Below are 20,153 nucleotides of genomic sequence, written 5' to 3'. Positions count from 1 at the left end.
ACCACCATGGCTGCATCTGTGTCCTCCTGGTAGAATAAGGAGTTTGTTTAATACCAGTGTGAGTATGATGTGACGCCTCATTGTTTGGCTAGAAAAATGGCAGGGTAATTACAGAGGTGAGCTCCTGCTCTTAAGAATCACTTTTGATGCTACACTGTGAGCTCTAGCTCTTTGTTCTGCTGATTTGCTGCTTCAGAGCAGATGGGACACCCAACCTACTGATTAAACACTTGCTGGGGAGGAATGTTTAATCACTCTTTGTACCTTGAAGTGCCAGGTAATTAAAAAGTACTTTAGCTATAACATAGCTGGGAGCTAATTAAATTCGAATGGCATCCCCCGGAGAGAGTGAGGACACAGTTTATGACTGATAACGTTCTACCAACGTGCATATTGATTGTGCGGTAATTACCAGTGTTGACTGTTATTTGTACAAAGCATGTTGTGTAGTATTGGGATCACAGCTCTCTTCCAAACTCACCTTGCTGCCATCTCTCAGGCTGGGTTGGAGCGGGGGGAAGTGTTGTTTTGCTTTTTTACTCCCAGCCTCCTGCTAAGTTCCCAGACTCTTACCACAAAAATAAGGCTTTTTATGGATAAAACAGATTTTAGGTGGCATCTGTTCTCAAAAAAAAAAAAAAAAGTATCTGAAGTTGACTTGGTAGGAAATATCATAACCAAACCTCTTTTGCCGCATGACTGTTCTGTTAAATGTGTTCTCTAATAGTGCTTGCAACAGACTGCGACTCTGGCTCCAACTCTGAGATCGCTTACTTCATCCAGAGCACTGATTTTTCCATCACGCATCATGGGGTCATCAATTCTAACCAGAGGCTGAACTTTGAGCGAGCAAACCATATGTATGAGTTTGTGGTGATAGCTGTCGATAAAGGACATCCGCCTCGGACAGGGACGGCGTCTGTGCGGATTCGAATGGCCAATGTGAATGACGAGGCTCCTGTCTTCTCCCAGTCTGTGTAAGCCAGCTTGAACACCTGCTTTGGTTTTTAAAGATGCTGTTCATACGTGTACCCTTAATAACGCCTGCCTAAAAGGTCACTTCTTGTTTTGTGCAGCTATAAGTACCAGTGAAATCAAAGGGTAATTTGTATGAAGAAAGGCTTTCGAAGTTGGCCTTTCATTTCTAGATTGTATAAAAAAAAATAAAATACACCATTTGTGATACCAGCATATTGACTTTATAAAGAACAGAATGAATAAAAGTCCTAACTCCATAGGGAATGATTTTGACTGTGTTGACTTCTAGGTCTCAAAGTGTTCGTCCATGTATAAATATATGACAGATGAAGATGGTAGTTAGCAAACATTAAAACTGAATTTTATCATCTGCAGATTGTATTGTAAGCTAATTTCATGAGGCCCTACTTGTTTAAAATGCCTTCTTTCCTTTCCTGAATGAATACAATTTCTATTTTTTGCACAAGGTTAAAGTACGAACATGTTTTAAAGACAAAATGTACATATATTTATTTCCAAAATGAAATACAGTTTTACATTCATCTCCAGTTTCTGATGCTTTCTCTTAGTATATGGGGATGTAAGAAACACTGCATGACAGATACTAGTCCTTTTTCTCATCTTTAGGAGATAAGTGATCCTGGTTTGCAGTGCGATGTAGTATGGAGCATACTGATATCTTCCAAAAGATCCTTGCAAATTACGTATACGAAAAATGCAGGATTGCAGTCCTAAAATGCATACCCTATACTGAACAAAGATGATCAGTCTTGTCTTAAACTGATTAAAGATTCCATGATTGCATGCCCAAAGCTTAAAAAAAATTACATTCATAATGAATGTATAATCTTGCCTGATGGTTAACATGGTGATGGTTATTCTGATACTGAATGTGGTGCCATTGCTCCCTTATGTCCATCAGTTACAGAACTTTCCTTTCGGAAGATGCTGGTCCCAGCACCTTAGTGGCTACTGTTCGGGCAAAGGACCCTGATGGAGATGGGCTGCTATATCTGATTACAGGAGGCAATGAGGAGGGCAACTTTGAACTGGATAGTCAGAAAGGTACGGAAAGAGGCTTTACAACACAGTTATTTACTGGTCTAATCTGTATTGACTGTGCTTCACCTGTGTGGCAAAAAACATAAGAAAGCACCATATTTATATAATCTGCAAATGGGGGGATGCTTTGTATCAGTGAGAATTAGCTCTTTGATATGATGGTTGTTCTCCAAATATCAACCAAAACCTGGCATCCTGGTCCAAGGACTGTACGGTCGGAGATGACTGATTCCTATGCTTTGCGACCAAAATACAAACTGAACCAACAATACAGCGGCAGACAAATGTGATGCTCACTTGATTTTGTTTGTTTGTTTACACAGTAAAATAAAATGACACCTTATGCTTCCAAATTTAGGTATCATTAAACTCCGCAGAAACCCACCACCCAACCTGAAAGGGCCACGATACACATTGAACATCACTGCGATAGATGACAATGCCTCGGGGGGACCCACCCCTCTCAGCAGTTTTGCTGAGGTTATTGTAGGAGTTAATGATATTAATAACAACAAGCCTGTCTTCAGAGAGGTAAGATGTCTTTCTGCAGATATTCTTTTCCCATCCGTAACTGGGGTTATAGACTCCTCTTGGCTACCGGTGATTGCTGGTGGGCTGAAGGGACTGTGTTGCAGAGCAAGACAAATCTGTAAAAGAACATGCAGACAGCTTGCTTCATACTTACAGATCAAAGTCTTTATTTTTTTTTCCTTCCTCTCCCTTAGAGCTTGATTTCTTTTGTGAGTATAAGTAATAGAAGTGATTTTCTTCTGAGTTTTTCTCAGATGTGCTGGAAAAAATATTGATGCTGTGCAGAGAATTCATGTGGCTCTGTGTAATAAATAGGGTTGGATCTTTGGGTGTATTTTTAGTGCGCTTACTACAGCGACAGCACCTGGGTTCTGGAGAATCAGCCTCCAGGCACGTATGTGCTACAGGTAGAAGCCTACGATGCAGACCTCGGCGTTAATGGAGAGGTGAAGTATGGGCTCATGCACCGAGATGGATCTTCCCTAGGTTTCAGCATTGATCCAGACACAGGTCAGTAGCTTTCAGGTTACTGAGATAAAAAGAAAATGCTGTTGTATCGTAATGAAAATGCCACTGTAGGAGTTAACCACGCAGAGTTTTGACTGGGAGAAGCAGAGGGAGCATGTAGCATCCATGTGGGCTCATGCTTTAACAGTGTAACTGCAGGGCTAGCTATAGCAGCTTGTAGAATAAACACTGGGAAAAGTTCTGACTATGTGGATAGTCGTGCACATAGTTTAAATTAAGATGATAGTGATTTAAATGACAAATTAAGTAGGGAAACAAACCCCAGTTCAATAAGAAGATAAAAAGCTATTCTGTATCAGTTATTTTCCTATTGGATCAAGCATAGCTATAAAAATACAGAGCAGAAAGTGTGACTCTAACAGATGGAGTTTGTTCTTCCCTTCAGTGTGGCCTGACAGTTCTTTAAAATGGTTTATTTCTCATCTCATGCACAAATAGGAGGTCCGGTGCAGTGTGTATAGAGGCAAAACCCTTCTACCAGAACAGGGCAGTGACAGACACTCTTGATGCATTTCAGATGAAGGAGTTATAAAAGTTGTTGAAGTTTCTATAGTCAAAACAGTAAGATGTGATATTTGCATGTCCAGGACTGCACAGGAAACTGGAAGGGCTGACAACAGAGCAGCAGAATCCAGGTCCCTAGCATAGAAGAGACACAGGTCTGGAAGTGGCCTCAAGAAGCCAGTTTAAAGTCTCCCAACCAGAAGAAAAGAGCTGAGACAGGGAGAGACCTGGACAGTAGAGAGGAAAAGCTGAAGATTTGGAGAAAATTGTTTGATTTATTAACTGAGCTACATGATTTTACCCTATTTTATTCTGTTCAACAAGGCAGCCTCCAGCTCCTGTAGTAGAGGTGACTTTGGTCACATCACTTGCGCCTTCTGTGTGTGTGTGACTCTTCCACAGAGTAATAATGAGCTGTCTGAAATTTTCAGTTACTTGGACTGTCACTGGAGTAAACCTAAGAGAGGCCTCCCGGTGAGGAGGAGAAAATCCTTCTCTGCTCCATGAGGAGCGAGATAAGCAGGTACTCAGACTGAAGCTCCTTATCAGGGCAGCAGGAGAGAAGGCTGTTGACCACTGGCAGTACATGGCATGTAGAAGAGGAGAGACAGGGGAATTGGAGTCGGTCTTGCCCAAGACACACATTGCAGGGTTGGTGTGAATTAAGCTTGACGCTTGTGCTGCGTGCGGTCAGAACTTCCTCTCGTGCGTGAGACGTGCTGGTCCCTTTCTGCAAATTCAGTCCCAAGGCTGTGAAGTGCAGAACAGGAGGTGTCTGTGTTCCCAGGAGTCATCACAACCACACAGAGTTTTGACCGGGAGAAGCAGAGGGAGTATACGCTGTCTGTTACTGCTACCGACCAGGCACAGGAACCGCTGATCGGCGTGTGTCAGATCACCGTCCTTATTGCTGACGTCAATGACAACGATCCCAAGTTTGAGAACAGTCGCTATCAGTGTGAGTGTGTCTGAAATACCTGTCCCAGTACTGCTACATGAACCTAGTTAATAGTTCCTGATAACTGTGATCAGTTTTTAGGTGATGAGTCTTTCTTTGCTGACCACTAAGCCAGTACTGCTTAATCCATCACCAGTGGAAATATGCAGAATTGATCAGTGTCCTCTTCATTCATTGCAATACTCTTAAATACATTGACAGTCTTCACTCTTACAGATTAGGCAGAGCCGATCCCTTCCCTTTGCGGCTTTGCCCTGCCCAGTTTTTTTGCATACTGAATTTTTATTCGATGTCCCAACACAAAACATGACATCCTAGCTGAGAAGTCATCAACCCCAACTAGAAGAGCAATTGTCATCTGTGTCTCTTTAACACAGCTCCTCTGTGCGAACAGGCTGGAGCGGTATTTATCTCTTGTCAAACAGCCCAAAATCCTTGGCTTACAGCCCGCGCTTGGCGGTGAGCTCCAATGCCTCCTGTAACTGTGCTGTTGAGCTAGCTTTTCCCTTTTGCTCTGGTGCCATTCCCTTTGTTGTTCCCACACGACGTGCTTTTCATCAGTCCTGGATTTAATTCCACTCGCCACTTCTCCAGTATAATCCTGCACCTAGTACGCTTGCACCCTCTACATTCGATGTCACCCACAAGTGACTGGCATACTCCCTAGCTGCTGGACTAGGACAAGCCCTTCCTTGCATAGTTGCCTCACCAAAGATGGTCAAAATGGTTGATGAAGCATGTGACAGCTGATCTGTTTTGGAGACATGTTCTATGGAAATGTCATGTAGGGCAAAGCAGTGACCAATGCCTTATTAAAAAGAATATGCCTCGTAAGTAAGTAGTTTTTAGCATCACGGAGGCCAGCATTTTAGCAGGATTCAAAAAGAGGTTGGATGCTTGCACGGCAGGATTTTAACAAGGAGGAGAAGTCACTGCTAGGATAGAGTCTAAGTATACATCTGCACTTCAGAGTTATGCACAAGGACAGAAAGAAAATTGTGTTGCACCTTTTAGAGTATCTTATAGTGACTAACTCCCAAGTGCCAAATTGGTTAAAATGTGCAGATTGGGAACAGCCATTTCTGCATTCCTACCAGGGGTTTCTGCAAACCTGGCCAAAGCAGTGCTGAGAAGTCAGGTGGGAGTGATCTCACTGGAGAGAAATATTTTAGGACGGAGCAGAGAAGTCCTTGAGATAAAGGTAATGTTTGTGCAAAAATGAACCTTTCTACTTACCTTCAAACATGTCCTTCAGGTGAAACTGCCTGGGATTTTTTTTTAATTATTATTTTTATTTTTATTTAAAAGTGGTGATGCTGAGAGGTTGTGTTTAGTAATTATGATTGCTTCAGCACTTCTGAGGAATGGGCAGATATTTTTTCTTTTTTCATGAACACAGGGAACCAGCAAAGGTCCTGAAGCAAAGGCAGTCCTTTGGGATGGGGAAACTGCAGATAATGAGGTCACTTCATGCATAGCACTTTTCCAGCATCTATACATAAGTAATCAATGTTTGTACGTCACAGAATTAAAAATAGCTTCTTCTCCAACAAGATCAAATGCTATTAGTCATAGGTTTCTATTCTTCCTGGAAACTGCTGGTTCTTTATTCCTCTGCATTAGGATGTTGGTCAAATCCCTGATTTAAGCCATGCATCTTATCATCTGCATGCAAAACAGACATTAAAGAAATGCTTAACTCTGTGCAGTAGGGATGGTATAGCAAGTGTTAGAGTTATGCCAGCAGCAAGCAGAAGTACATGAAATGAGAGAGTACGGCCCTTCCAAGTAATTTTGTATTTTTTCTTATAATGAGATTTAACAAGATTTGACTATAAAAGCACAAATTTAAACACACACAAAAAAAGGCTATTTTTACAGTGTTTCTTAGCAATAAATTCCATTTTCATTAATCTACTTTAGTGCCAGTGAATCTCTTCTGAGAGTAGCTTTGGCTGTTACTGACATACCAGGGACATGAATCCTAAGCCAATTACATGTCCTGGGGGATGAGGGAAGATAATTAAAGCTCAAATTGTTGTTCATGGAGCAAGCAGTTGTTGTGGTTTAAGGTTTTATTGCCCCACTGCCATAGCCTGTAGATATTAAGGGAGAAAACCAAAACAGAAAATATGACCACTTCACTTTATAAACAGTGTGTAATTCTGATTGTCCCACCTTGAAAATGCTAAAGGAGACTCATACGAGGGAGGTCAAAGATATGAAATGTTTTCTGAATAAGAAGTGATTAAATAGACTGACTGGGTTGTCTAAACCTAACTGTGACAGCCGTCCCACTGCCAAGACAGTTTCAATACAATGAGCTGATGGAGCCTTAGTGCATGGAAATGGCTCAAAAACCCGGTCAGGCAAGCACCCGTGGCTGCTTGGAGGAGGAATTGGGGCTGGATGGCTGAGGATGGAGGGAAGAGCAGGACCAAAGTCAGATCAGAGCAATCGAAAGACTCGGGTGTGGAAGAGAAGCAGCCGGCAGGATGCGATAGCTTTTCATGGAATTGTTGCCTCACAGAGAGGAGGGGAGTAGGAAATGATTGCTCATGATTTCCCATCATTTTGTTGGTGTTCCTGCCAGGAGTCAGGCTTTAGGAAGACAAAATTAATTACTCTTCTGTGCACTGAGTACTTCAGCCGTGTGACTCTTTGCCACTAGATTTTTAGATGATGTTTATAAAAGCAGGGTCAAGGAAGGACTGGTCTGTCTAGGACTACGGACACAAAGACACAGCCTCTGCCTCAGGTGGATTGCTGGGAACAGGGACTGAGACCTAAGGAAAGGGGCATGTATAAAATGCTCGTTGCACCCTTGCCCTGGGCAGCTCCTCCAAAACCTCCCTTCCTGGGAGGATCTTCACTATCACCTGAGTCTTCATGGCTTGGCGATTACCTACTGCCTCCCGCTGGCGATGCTGCTGCCGCCGCTCACGTTGGGCATTAATTCAATTCACACAGAATTCCTTTTGATGCCAACCTGCTTTTAGCAGCAGCTGAGCACAGCAGCCTGGGCTGCGACCTGAAGCACGGGGCGTGCGGGGTTTGCCAGCGCCGCCATGGAGAGGCACGAGTGCCGGCAGCGGCGTAGTCAGTAAACCTGCGTCACTAACAGCCCAGCGTGTCAGGGGACAGGGAGGGGGAAGCTGGGCACTCTGTTAGTGATGATACTTTATAACCTGCCTCATTACGGAAACATTTAATCTCCCCTGAAGGGGACTATGAGGTTTTACAGGAGTATTTCTATTACACACAGCCTGGTAAATCACAGCAAGACCTGCTGACAATACCTTTGTCTTTTCAAAGACTTCCTCAGCGAAGACACTCCAGTGGGGATGAGTTTCCTCCGTGTTGCCGCTCATGACAATGACCAAGGTGTGAATGCTGCCGTCACATACTCAATGTTAGAGCACCAAGTGGAATACTTCCAGATCAATCCCAGCACGGGCTGGGTATACGTGAACTGCCTGCTATCCCAGGTAAAGCAACTCTGCTTGGAACAGCACAACCTCTGACCCCTCAAATCCATTGCAAAGGGTTAATTGCAATCTCTTGATTTGCACAAAGTGGTTTGCAAGTATCCTCCATCTTCTTAATTTCATAGACAACGCGCATCAGTCGCTATATTGTAGCAACAGATGGAGGGAACAGAAGCAGCACTGTGGAGCTGATGGTAACTGTCACTAATGCACTCAGCCAGCCACCCCAGTGGGAGCAGAGCAGATACTGGGTAACCATCCCCGAAAACACCATTCGTGACACCAAGATAGTGGTATGTTAAAAGTGCGATTACTTCCCTCCCTCCTTCTTTTCAATTCCACTTCTTCCTCTGTTGTGCTCTGTCTCCGTGTTAAGAGTGCATGGGCGCTCACCCTGCAACCCTACCGCGCTGTGCTGTTTGCTGACCAGCCTTCACAGCTGTGTACCCAGCTAGCGTTTGTCAGCAGTACCTGTTGCAGAACAGGTCGGCGTTTCAGCTGGCAGCAGTTTTCCCAGTGACTTCTTAGAACAACGGCCCTCAGGGTGTGCTCCTGCAGGCAGTGGCTCTGCATGAGAAGCGAGACCCATGCCCTGCCTGTGTGGGAAATCCTCGAGCGTTCCCACCAAGGGCCGGCTCCTCACTCCTGCATCCTCAGTGGACTGTGCTGCCAGCCCGCATCTTTCCTACAGCTTTTCTCAGTTTAGTACTACAGCATGGGACAGCTGTAGTTTGCTTTGGGCCCTTCTAACCCAAGCCAATTCCTTTTTAACCTGCACGGACTTATTCTTTAAGGATAGCCTGTTGCATAAATTGCCAGATAATTCCTGCCTTCCTCCTCCTGCATGTAATATCCATTCACTTGCAAACAATTTAGGTTTTTCTGTATCTTGCCTGGTCAAATGTACCACTCAGTGGAGAAACAGTCTCCTTTTGGATTGCTTTTGTTTTGGAAGGAGGAGAGAGGAGGGATTTCCTTTAGCTAGTGATGCAGTTCTTGCTTGGCACATTTACAGGCAGGTAAATTTGCTGTTGATTAAAGACCTGCAGCAACCCTAAATGTTGTAAAATGAAACTCAGCTCTGTAAACTGTTTCTCTTCTGTCTGTTATCCAAGTCATACAGGCATGTATGTTCTTGAAGAACATATACGCATGTATGTTCTTGCCATCAAGCTGAACATTTACCATTTGCAACCCCACGCTTCATGAACATATGTGGTGGCTCTTTTCTTCTTCAGACCATCAAAGCCACATCCCCTCTTGGTGATCCCAGGGTTACGTATAATCTGGAGGAGGGTCAAGTTCCAGAGACTAACATGCCAGTTCGTTTCTATCTGAAGCCAAACAGAGCTGATGGATCTGCTTCTCTTCTAGTCGCTGAACCACTTGACTTTGAGACAACTAAGTTTTTCACCCTGACAGTCCGGGCGCAAAATGTAGCAATGACCCCTTTAGCTTCCTTTACCACTGTTTGTGTGAACATAACAGGTAAGCTTTGCTGCTCTTAGAACAGCTCATTCGGAACAATAGTCTTGTTATTTTAAGTATAACACTCCGAATTACGGTACCAACCATGAAATGCCAAGCCACCTAAGAATGCTTTGTACGTTTCTATCCTGTAAAAGGAAGTCGTGCAGTTATTAAAAAGGTCTGACTGAGACAATTTCTAAGTGCAACTGTAAAATGTGAAAATGTGATAATGCAAAAATGGGCTGTGTGAATGTTTACGCAACACTAGTGCCTGCTTTTATAAGTGTAATTGCAAAGATTTTCTTTTGATAGGAGGAAAAAAAAAATCTAGTAAATGCCCCAAGCTATTGAAAGGAGAGAAGTATTACTAGAAAAGTTCTGTGTTATTAGAAAGAGAAACAGCTCAGATATCAAACAGAAACCCAATCTGTTTAGGGGTTGTTGTTACATTTTCTATTTAACATTGAGGTTAAAACTGTAGAAATGGAAATGCAAGGGTCCTGACAATAGGTACAGTTTTCAAACATTTGATCCAACCCTCTTTATAGTGTGTTCTTTTTGTAAGGCTCTACTATAGATCCACATAAAACTATAAATCTGATTTTAATCCCTGCTTTTAGAAGAATTACTGGAGTTGCTTTCGATATGTAGACATTTAGATGAAAATATGAATAAATGAAGTCTCCAGCAAAAACATTTACCTCGCTCACCACCATGGAAATAAGACACCTACATGGTAATTTGAATGGGAATCCAACTTCCCTGCTTCGCTTTATCACAGCACTGTCCTGTCTTCCACAGTCCACCAATGCAAAAACCCTTCAGGTTTGTAGAGCAAGAGTGCTTCAAGTCAGGGTCTGAGCCTCATTTACATTATGGACCCTGTCCCAAAAGATTTTTCCTATAGTGCAGTTATTAGTGTCAGAATTTGGCAGAAACTTCATTTTGCTCACAAGCAAAAATCCATTTTCAATAAATTAGTATTTCATATGAAAAAAAGGTTTGCATACATGTATGTATTAGCTGGAGAAAAAAAAAAAGTTAAACACCTTTAAGAGAGAAATAACCACCAGAAAGTTTCATATGCAGAATTGTCCTTTATTTATGCATAAGCACACAGAAAAGGAAGTCTTTCATAGCATCATATTTTCCTTACCTTGCTCAGTGAATTTGCTGAAACTTATCTCTAACAAGACAGATTTTCTTCTATAAAATACGAAGAAAAAGCCTGTTAGAAAAGAAGTTTTCACAGACTATTATGCACATAAGAGAGAAAGAAAATTGGGGTTTAGGGGAGCCCACACCAACAACTTAAAAAAAAGTAATTTAGGACATTGTTCCTGCAAATAGTGATGTGTCAGAATCAATTGAGTCGTGTGGCAGCAGTAAAACTAAATGTGTGCATACGGATTTGCAGAATGAAATATTAAGACTTTTGTTTGCTCTTCATAAAGACAGATGGGTCTGAGGAACTGTCATTACAGCTCCTCTGTTTTGGTACTGTGCCACAACACAGGAAAATTACTTTCTTAAAATGTGGCTGTTAAACTGTGAGAAGTGCAAAAAGATGTAGAGGACTGACTATGCAGCATTTCTGAGTTTAGTCATCTTACAGACAAAGACAAACACTGGACTGGTTTGCTGTGGGTTGAGCAGGAGGATGTGATTCCAGAGCAGATTAAATAGATCCAAGTCAGTGCTACCATAGTTGTCCTGCCTGTCCCTTGTGCTCACCTGGTCCCACACAACAATTTTAGGGATAAAATGTGTCAGAAACTGGCCCTTCAAAACACTGGACATATTTTTTCCAGTTTAGGTCTCTACAGGGGTCAGGCAAGGAAGACAAGCAAGACGAGCACTGATATATGCTTAACGTGGCTTTGCATTGTGCCTAATCTGACCTGGCTGCAGCCCTTCCCTTCCCTCACCTGCCCAGTCCCACCATGTCCCTGGCATTGGATCTGGTGACTACGCAGCCGCAGAGCGTGTCAGATCACAGCTAGCCCTTTTCTCTCCAGAAAGTTAGTCTCTCTCAGAGAAACAAATGAGCACAGGGCCGCCACGCGATCCAGCTCATGGGAAGGAGGATCCCATGGCTTAGAGCAGGATGACAAGAGTGGGAAGATCAGCGTGCTTCCTTTGGACATTGGCCAGTAGTTAGATGAGAGGAGGCTAATGTGCAGCTGCACCCTAAATAATCATTGGGTCCTAATGATAAGCCTAACATAACTCTGGCTATACTGCCCTGCAATGGCCAGGAAAGACACGTTCTTCGTCAACTCTGCAATTTTCATTTCCATTGTATGTTAATCAGCCCTTAATAAAATATAAAAGGCTTCCTGACAGCTGCCATGAAAATGGGGAGACCCAAAGCAGGATTGCTTCTTACTGTGAACAATGAGAGTTCTTTCTCCAAGCAGAATTATGACTGTGGAAAAAAATACAGTAAAAAAAAAAAGTCTTCAAACATTTTCTCATTGTGGTCCTCATCACTTCCTTTTGCAGATGTCAATGATAATGTTCCATTCTTCGTGTCTTCTAACTACGAGGTGTCTGTGCCAGAAGGAGCCGATGTTGGCACATCTGTGGTTCAGGTGTTAGCTACGGACTTGGATTCTGGCCTACATGGAGAGGTTTGACCTTACATGCAATTCTTTTCCTCCCAATAGGCGAGTTTTAGTACTGTAATTAGTGAGAGTGCACAGACAGCAGATGACAGGGTAATGAGCCACAAACACTTCTTACAGCACTTGTCAAGCATTTGTCTAGCATATGCCTGATGTGCGTAATATGGGATGCAGGCAGAGAAGACGCTGTTCACAATCTTGGGATCCTGCATCATAGGAGCTTATCCTGATCCAGCAACTCTGACAAAGCACTGTTGCGTGATTCTCAGGGTTGCTCCCATGACAAGACAAGTGGAGGTGGCTGCAGAACATGTTTCCAAACTCTTGCCTCTTCAGCTCATTATTTAATTGACCATCAGTGACTATGATCAGTTAAACACAGCCATTTAAATATGGTCAATTAAATAACATTTCATTTCACCATCATTAGTCAAATGGTTGGTCAAATCAACATTTAACCATCATTGTCATAATGACCCAACTGTAGGAAAAAGCAGCTTTGTGAAGGAAACTGCTCATTTTCTGTGCATTTTCCTGAGCCTTTTCCAAATATACTACTAGCTGTTCTGGGAGGGAACTCTGGCTAGTAGAGATGTGCTCTTCTGTAACTGTCATTTTGCAACTTCTGAAGAGCAACCTGTCTGGTAGAACTGCCTGGCGGTGCTCCGTGCATGACTTGGAGGTGGGGGTGGAAATGTTTTTTTGAGAGGAGGAAGCCAAAACTTTGTTAAAGGGAAGAATGTGGATAGCTTTCATTAGTGGAGGTTTTCATTTGTTCAGTCCTGTTGAATAGGACTCAAACTCTCCGTTAGCTCCATTTTTTTTTTTAGATCATGGGTGGCTAGAAGCTGGGAAGTCACCAGGGAAGATTTCATTCCATACATTCTCTGTCCTTCTGTTATTCATGATCTTTCTTAATTGCTCCTGCTGGCCACTGTTGGAGATGAGATACTGGGCTTGATGGGCCTTGATATCACTGGTACAGATGTTCTTCTGTTTGAGAATTCTGGGGTTTTATATCAAAATGGGAAAAAGACAGAAAAATTATGTCCAGATGAACTGTCTTTCCTCAGAGTGTTGCTACTTTGCAGACAGACCCAGGAGGCTGCTGGAGGAGGGGGAAGTCACGGCACATGGTCATACAAATGAAAGTGGAAAATGCAACCTCTCTTAACTATTTCCTTTTTAGGTTCACTACTTAATATTGAAAGATGCTAGTGAGGATTACCAATTCTTCACCATTGAGCCTGAGACAGGAATTATTTCCACCCGTGCCTCTTTTGACAGAGAGAAAAGAGCCTCTTACTTGATTGAAATTCAGTCTCAGGACTCTTCAGAATCTGCTAGACCTGGTGTTCACGGGCAGCCCAACACAGGTAAAACTAGTAAGGAATTATATATTGGGTAAAAGACATCAGAGATTGGGTCCCTTAACATTTCTAGACTTGGGGGGAGGGGGGTATGTGAGCTGACTGGATTACAACAAGGTATTCCACCTCTGCCACTTCTAGTCTGCATGTTCCTCTTGCATCTCCTTCTTAGACACAGCCTACGTAAGGATTTTTGTCAGTGATGTGAATGACAACACTCCAGCATTTCTTCGGTCAGTGTATGAGGTCAGCATAGATGAGGACAGGGATGTTGGAAGTCCTGTTGTGACAGCAACAGCAGATGATAAAGATGAGGGTAAGTGGAACCTGCATGTATTTCTAAGTCCTCTTAATATTACTGTGTGTTGTGTAGGGTTACTTCCTTCATGGGCAAACAAATCTCTGCATTAAGGAGATGATTAAACATTTCAAGCATTTGCAAAAGTGAGGAGAGAAGTTCTGGGCACACAGGAGCATTTTCTTTTATTAGGTGCTCAGGTCTGCAATGCAAAGGTTAATTAAGCTAGCTGGCAGTCTCTTTGGGGCAGAATGAAATCTCCTGGAGTCACAACCCTGCTGTAACTTCACAAGAAGTAATATAAAAACTCACTCCTGAGCATGTGCTTACTTTGTGCTGACTCCCGTGCTTTTCAGATCTCCCTGGGAGTCAGTTTTACCTATTATTATTGCAAGAAAACCAAGCCTGTGTGCTTTTTGGTGAGTTAGTGGGTAGCATATGCTTGCAGAAGAATCAGACAGACGGTGGAAGATGTGGGATCACATAGCCAGAAATGCAGACAGGGAGAAGGCAGGAATAAGGCAGGATAAAAGAGAAAGCCAGACCTTCTTTAGGGGCTCGCTCTTTTGGGCTGACTTCTCATCAGCTCTCTCTGATGGTGTGAAACTGCCCCTACAGTGTGGTGAGACCAGAGGGGCTGAGCCAGCCCAACACCATGCACTGCTGGTCAGTTCTTGTCTTTGCTTCTGCTGCGGCATTTTTGCTCCTTTCACGAGTTGGTCCAGCTCAACTTGCTGGAGAAAAACAAACCCATTGAAAAAAAGAAGTCAAGCTGGTGTGTTGGTGACAGAGCCCAAAGAAGCACCAGAGGAACATGTTGCTGGGAGCAGGTGGGAGTTGACCATTCCCTTCGGTGGCAGTGCTGTAATGCCTGTGCCTCTTTAGTGCCCGTGATGAAGAAGTAAAGAGACCATTTAAAACAGGCTGCTGCATTTGAGAGAATTTGGCAAAAGTGACTAACAAGTGATGCTCAAACTCATGCTGCAAAGGCAGCCAAGTCCTCCCAAGCACTAATGTTCAGCATGGCCTTTCCACTTTCTTGCCATCCATGTTGCTCTAGTCTTCTCATCCACAGTTGACTCTTAACTTAAAATGCTGAATGTTCTTTTTACTCCTAGCAGTTCACCTATTTAATTTGGGAAATTACTTTCTATCCTGGAACACAATGTCATGTATTTTTTTCCTTTTCAAATAAGTAAACATGAAACACTAAACCATTTTTTTGTTGTTGTTGTTCCTAAACATTTTGCAGCAATCAAACAACTGTTGTTGTACAGGTGGAATGTTCTTCCGAGATTAATTCTTGCTCAAAATAGGGGACTTCTGCTATATTTTAGCACCATCCAGTGGTCAAAAAAAAGTTAAGGATTATTGGCGTTTTAAATGGGAGGCTTAGGAAACATTGAGCAAAAATCGCTTCTAATATTTTAATAGTATGTTACTTTTTTATTATTGGCAAGTGAATGCACAATGAATTAGAGGCACACAATTCCTTCATTATCAATAAATAGGTGCTTGTCTGTGACTGCAAATTATATTTGTAAATATAAAGGTAGACCTAAACCCCAATCTGCCATACACAGACCCTACAAATTACATACGTGGGTCATTTTGCTTGTGGCTGTGTTTATGTTTTATCTCCCCCACACACTGTAACAGTCTGGGCAAATAAGATTTCTCTTGGATACATGTCCACTGTGTATAGCTGGATTGAGCATGCAGAGGGTGGAAGCAGTGGTCATTTGCTTTCTCTTGTAGGTGCAAATGCCAAACTAAGGTATCAGATCACATCAGGAAATGTGAAAGGAGTTTTTGATGTGGAACCTGAGGTTGGAACTGTCTTCATTGCTCAGCCTCTGGATTATGAACAAGAACAACGTTATGAGCTCCGGCTTGTAGCTTCTGATGGAAAATGGGAAAACCACACTCTTATCATCATCAATGTCATCAATAAGAATGACGAAGCACCAGTCTTCACTCAGAATGAATACCAGGGCAATGTCTTGGAGGAGCTCACAGATCTGCCTGTACTTGTCCTAAAGGTAAAGCAATTTGCACAAAGCAGGGCAAAACCTGACTTTTTGTTCAGCTCAATGCCATCCATTCACACAAGTCCAAAAAGGTAGCTGCTTTAGGGTGGGTGAGCCCTGGTATTAGGATTTAGCTAGAAACTTTCTGTAAAAAAGAGAATAAGGAAAGCCTGGTTGGATTTGCATGATGGACTTGTTCCCTTGACCAGCATAAATAACGGTTGGACTCGATGATCTTAAGGGTCTTTTCCAACTTAAATGATTCTATGATTCCAAATGTGATGGTTTTCCTTTACAAAGCAGAGTCAGCATATTTTGAGTAACTGTATAAGCATAGCGTGGTTGGCACATGTACCTCATGCATTTAAGTCACAGAGTCTTTAACTACATTTATACTATCAAATAAACATTACCAGGGATTGTTCTTTGACTCTGGAACTTGATCATCTTCATTGTTTTGTTGTTAGAACAGTCCCTGGCATGAGGACTGCTTGGTTGGCCCACCTAGCAGTCTCCCAAACAATTCCTGGACGCAAATCAGGAGCTGGGAGTTCTCTCTGGCCCGTGCTGATAATCAGCTTGGATGTATGGCCACCCTGTTTTTGCAGCCTTCTGTTCACTCAGAGAGAAACAGCCCCTGTTTGCCTTTGTATTCCAGCTCCAAAAAGTTTCACAAGCAACATTTGCTCAGCAGATCTGTTATTACTTCCACTTGATTCTTGTGGCAGTTATTTCCTCTTTCCAAAATATACTGGGAAGTAGAATATATTTGTCTGTCTAAACGTGATCTTTTTGTTTCTCTAGGCCATGCATGATGTTTATTGAAAGAGTACTTGACCTGAATGACTCAAACCAATAGATATTTGCTGTTAAAATGCATGCTATTTATTTAGCCTGCACAATACTAACTGACATCAATAAAAGAATAGTGATTTCCCCTTTTCTTTTACATAAACACTTACCTGCTCTGGCTTGTTCTAGGTTTCTGCAACAGACCCTGACCAAGCGGCTGATCAAAATGCCATTAACTATTCCCTGCACGGACAGGGGGCCAGCAGCGAATTCAGCATCAATGAGAACACAGGCGAGATCAGCGCAAATAAAAGGTTAGACCGTGAGAAGCGATCAACGTGGCGCTTTCTTGTTCTTGCAACAGATGAGAGCGGAGAAGGACTGACTGGCTTTGCAGATGTGATCATAGAAGTGAGGGATGTGAACGACAATGAACCCCTTTTCCTCTGTGTGTTGGATGGCTGTTTCATGGGCCACGTACCTGAGGATTCTCCGGCAGACACTCCTGTCATGGAAATGACAGCAGTGGACCTTGATGACCCAAAGGCTGGTATGAATGCTGTGCTAACGTACAGCATCATTCAGAACGTCCAAAATGAAATTAATCTGAACTTGTTCTCAATTGACTCAGTTAGTGGCACCATCTATACAGTGCTCGGGTCCCTGGATCGGGAGAAGGCAGACAAATACCTAGTAGTGGTTGAGGCCAGAGATGGAGGAGGGCTCACTGGGACAGGCACCGCCACTATTTTAGTGACCGATGTAAATGATCATGCTCCAGTCTTTCTGCAAAGGATCTACACGGCATTTGTCTCTGAGAACGCGAGTATTAACACTGAGGTGGCAGTGGTGTCTGCTGTGGACAGAGATGAAGGAGAAAATGCCATGGTGACGTTCAGCATCCTTGATGGGGACAACGACCGCAAGTTCTCCATAGAGACAGATGAAGTCAACAACTGTGGGTTTATTCGACTACGAAAGCGGATTGACTTTGAGAAGCCTCATGAGAGGGTGTTCAATTTAACTGTGAAAGCAGAGGACATGGATTTCTTCAGCATCGCTCACTGCGTGATCTATGTGGAAGACTCCAATGACCATGCTCCTGTCTTCTACCCCCAGTTCTATGAAGTGGCTGCATTAGGGGAAGACGCGCTAGTTGGCACCAAAGTTGTTCAGGTTTCTGCTGTTGACTTGGATTCTGGCCTGAACGGAAGGTTTTCTTTCCACCTGCTAAACAAGTCTGACCCAGGTGGACAGTTCTCTGTGACTAGTGATGGGTGGGTGATGGTTGCAGGACTGCTGGATCATGAGACAGTGACACAGTACCAGCTCATCGTCATTGCCACTGATATGGGGCAGCCCCCTCTGACTGGCAGTGCCACTGTTTTAGTGACTTTGCAGGACATAAATGACAACGGGCCAGAGTTTGAGGCTCATTATAACCCAGTGGTCTGGGAAAACACAGCTTCTCCACAGGTCGTCCAAATGAACGAGACCTCTGTGTTGCTGTACGCTAAAGACCGAGACACTGCTGCTAATGGAGCACCTTTCTCCTTTCACCTTCTCAGTGATTTTGATAGTCTGACTAACTTCAACTTGCAGGACTTCCACAATGGCAGTGCCTTGCTCACCGCGCTGCGTACCTTTGACAGGGAAGTGCACAAGGTGTTCTACCTGCCCATCCTGATCACAGACAGCGGGATCCCGCCAATGAGCTCCACCAACACGCTGACTGTGAATATCGGGGACCAAAATGACCACCCGCATTCTGCTGGCTACATGGAATGTCTCATTTACAGCTATGATGGTAAATCGCTTCCTGATGCTTGCTTCCAAGTGTGACAGTAATGCCAAAGGAGCAGCTGTCACATTCACAGGCCTCTGTCCTGTTCCACATAAGCTAAGATCTTAGTAGAGGTGCTTCTGAAGTTTGCTTAAGCCCCACCAGAGAGCAGTAGGTGTGTGGGGCACAGGACTCTGGGCCATTTGGTTTGTAGAAGAAACTGAGCTGGCCTTGAAGGAAGAGCATAGCTCGCTGCTGCTCTATGTGTGTTTCTGTCAAACTTGAGTAATAGTCTCTTGTTTTCAGATGCAGTTTTCCAGCAGCATTAGCATTTCAGGGGGGAAAAAATAACAAAATTCATAATATTGCTGAGAAGTGGTGAGTCTGAATAGTGAGAACCCTCTTCTTCCTCCTCAAACTTTTTTTCTCCTCCAAACTGAATTCAGTTTTAGTGAATACTCTTAAGCTGAATTCATGTGTAAACTGCCTGAGACATTCATATAAACCTTCAGCTGGCAAATGCTGTTACGGGGGAATTTTCTGTGAATGCTAGCTGCAGGCAGTGCAAGAAAAGCCATCTTTCCCTTCTTGCTTTGGCAATCAGCTAGCAGTTCTCCTGTGATCCAAGGTCCCCACATAATAAGCCCAACAGCAAAATAAACCACACAGGTAAAAAGATTTTGGGATGCTTGCATCCATGTAGGCTCAGGTCGTTCCTTCCTCTTCTACTATGCTGTGTATCCCATGGTTTGATAGCACATTAAATAGATTGTCTGTTGTGGGCGCACTAGAAGCTACTTCTGTGTAGATGCTGTTGACCATTTATTTGTACTGAAATGTTGTTCTGCCTGTTGTGTGCTCACTCCCAAGTTCTGTTTATCGTAAAGTTGAAACTGAGTCTAGTTGCTATTTGCTAAGAAACTCTGCTTGTAGCCTAAGTTCCAGATCTTTTCATTAAGCCTGAATTCCCTTTTAGTTGCCTCTTTAAAGGTTAAACTCATCTGTACTGTTAATTTCTGGGAGGGACTATTCAAGCCTTCAGATCTTTGGTTAGGTAAAATATTAAGGAGAGACAGAATAAGGCTACTATCGTGTTTTGTGTTACATTCTTATAATGTAAGAGTCAAACACCAGGGCATCCTGTATACTGCTTCCTGCAAAATATCCAATGAACGTTGCCACAGTTGCAGGAGAGGTACAGTTTTCTCTCCTTTTTGCATGCCGTCCCTCAGCTGTCAGGGTTGTCAGTAACCTTGTGCTGTTCCCTCTCACAGGGTGAAGTCCTACATTTTTTCCTCTTCTTTGTGTATCCTTGATGAGTAGATATGTGAATTCAGATACCTGTGCATCTTTCCTTCAAAAATTGCTTTTGTAAAACAAAAAAATACTAATTTGTGAACTTTGCTGAGAGGATGCAAAGCAAAACCAGGAGAATACATGCTGCTTTCCATCTCACCCCAAAGTCTCACCATCTACTCAAAATAAGGCTGGTTACAGTATTTTGGACATCCTCTCTATCTTGCTGTAATTTCCTCCAAATTGCTATTGGTTTTGCCCTTTATAATCCAGCCAGCATTTTGGTTGTTTGTCGTGCCCAAGCCCTGTCTAAAGCACTCTGTGAGTTGGTTGGATACTGCAGCCAAAATAGTGAAAATGAGTAATTCTGATGTTGTTTCTGGATATCTCTTACATTTTCCCTCAGAGGTGGCTTGGTTTTTTTTTCCTTCTCATCTG

The 20,153-nt window shown here is 43.1% G+C and overlaps 1 protein-coding gene across 1 annotated transcript in view; it reads left to right on the top strand.

Annotated features, from left to right (window-relative positions):
- The window catches only part of LOC129203675 (neural-cadherin-like), a 60,117-nt gene that overhangs the window by 23,944 nt on the left and 16,020 nt on the right, over positions 1-20,153 (top strand). Inside the window, exons 6-18 of the mRNA XM_054818495.1 lie at positions 728-977; positions 1,901-2,043; positions 2,399-2,571; positions 2,913-3,081; positions 4,391-4,561; positions 7,877-8,049; positions 8,175-8,342; positions 9,288-9,537; positions 12,025-12,152; positions 13,336-13,522; positions 13,689-13,832; positions 15,573-15,856; positions 16,826-18,443. Of these exons, the coding sequence (XP_054674470.1) occupies positions 728-977; positions 1,901-2,043; positions 2,399-2,571; positions 2,913-3,081; positions 4,391-4,561; positions 7,877-8,049; positions 8,175-8,342; positions 9,288-9,537; positions 12,025-12,152; positions 13,336-13,522; positions 13,689-13,832; positions 15,573-15,856; positions 16,826-18,443 (3,858 nt within the window). The remainder of the gene's footprint in view (positions 1-727; positions 978-1,900; positions 2,044-2,398; positions 2,572-2,912; positions 3,082-4,390; positions 4,562-7,876; positions 8,050-8,174; positions 8,343-9,287; positions 9,538-12,024; positions 12,153-13,335; positions 13,523-13,688; positions 13,833-15,572; positions 15,857-16,825; positions 18,444-20,153) is intronic.

Source organism: Grus americana, chromosome 2 (assembly GCF_028858705.1).
Source record: "Grus americana isolate bGruAme1 chromosome 2, bGruAme1.mat, whole genome shotgun sequence".
Classification (NCBI taxonomy): Eukaryota; Metazoa; Chordata; class Aves; order Gruiformes; family Gruidae; genus Grus; species Grus americana.
The sequence above is the reverse complement of the archived record's forward strand: the minus strand, read 5'-3'. Positions and strand labels throughout refer to the sequence as shown.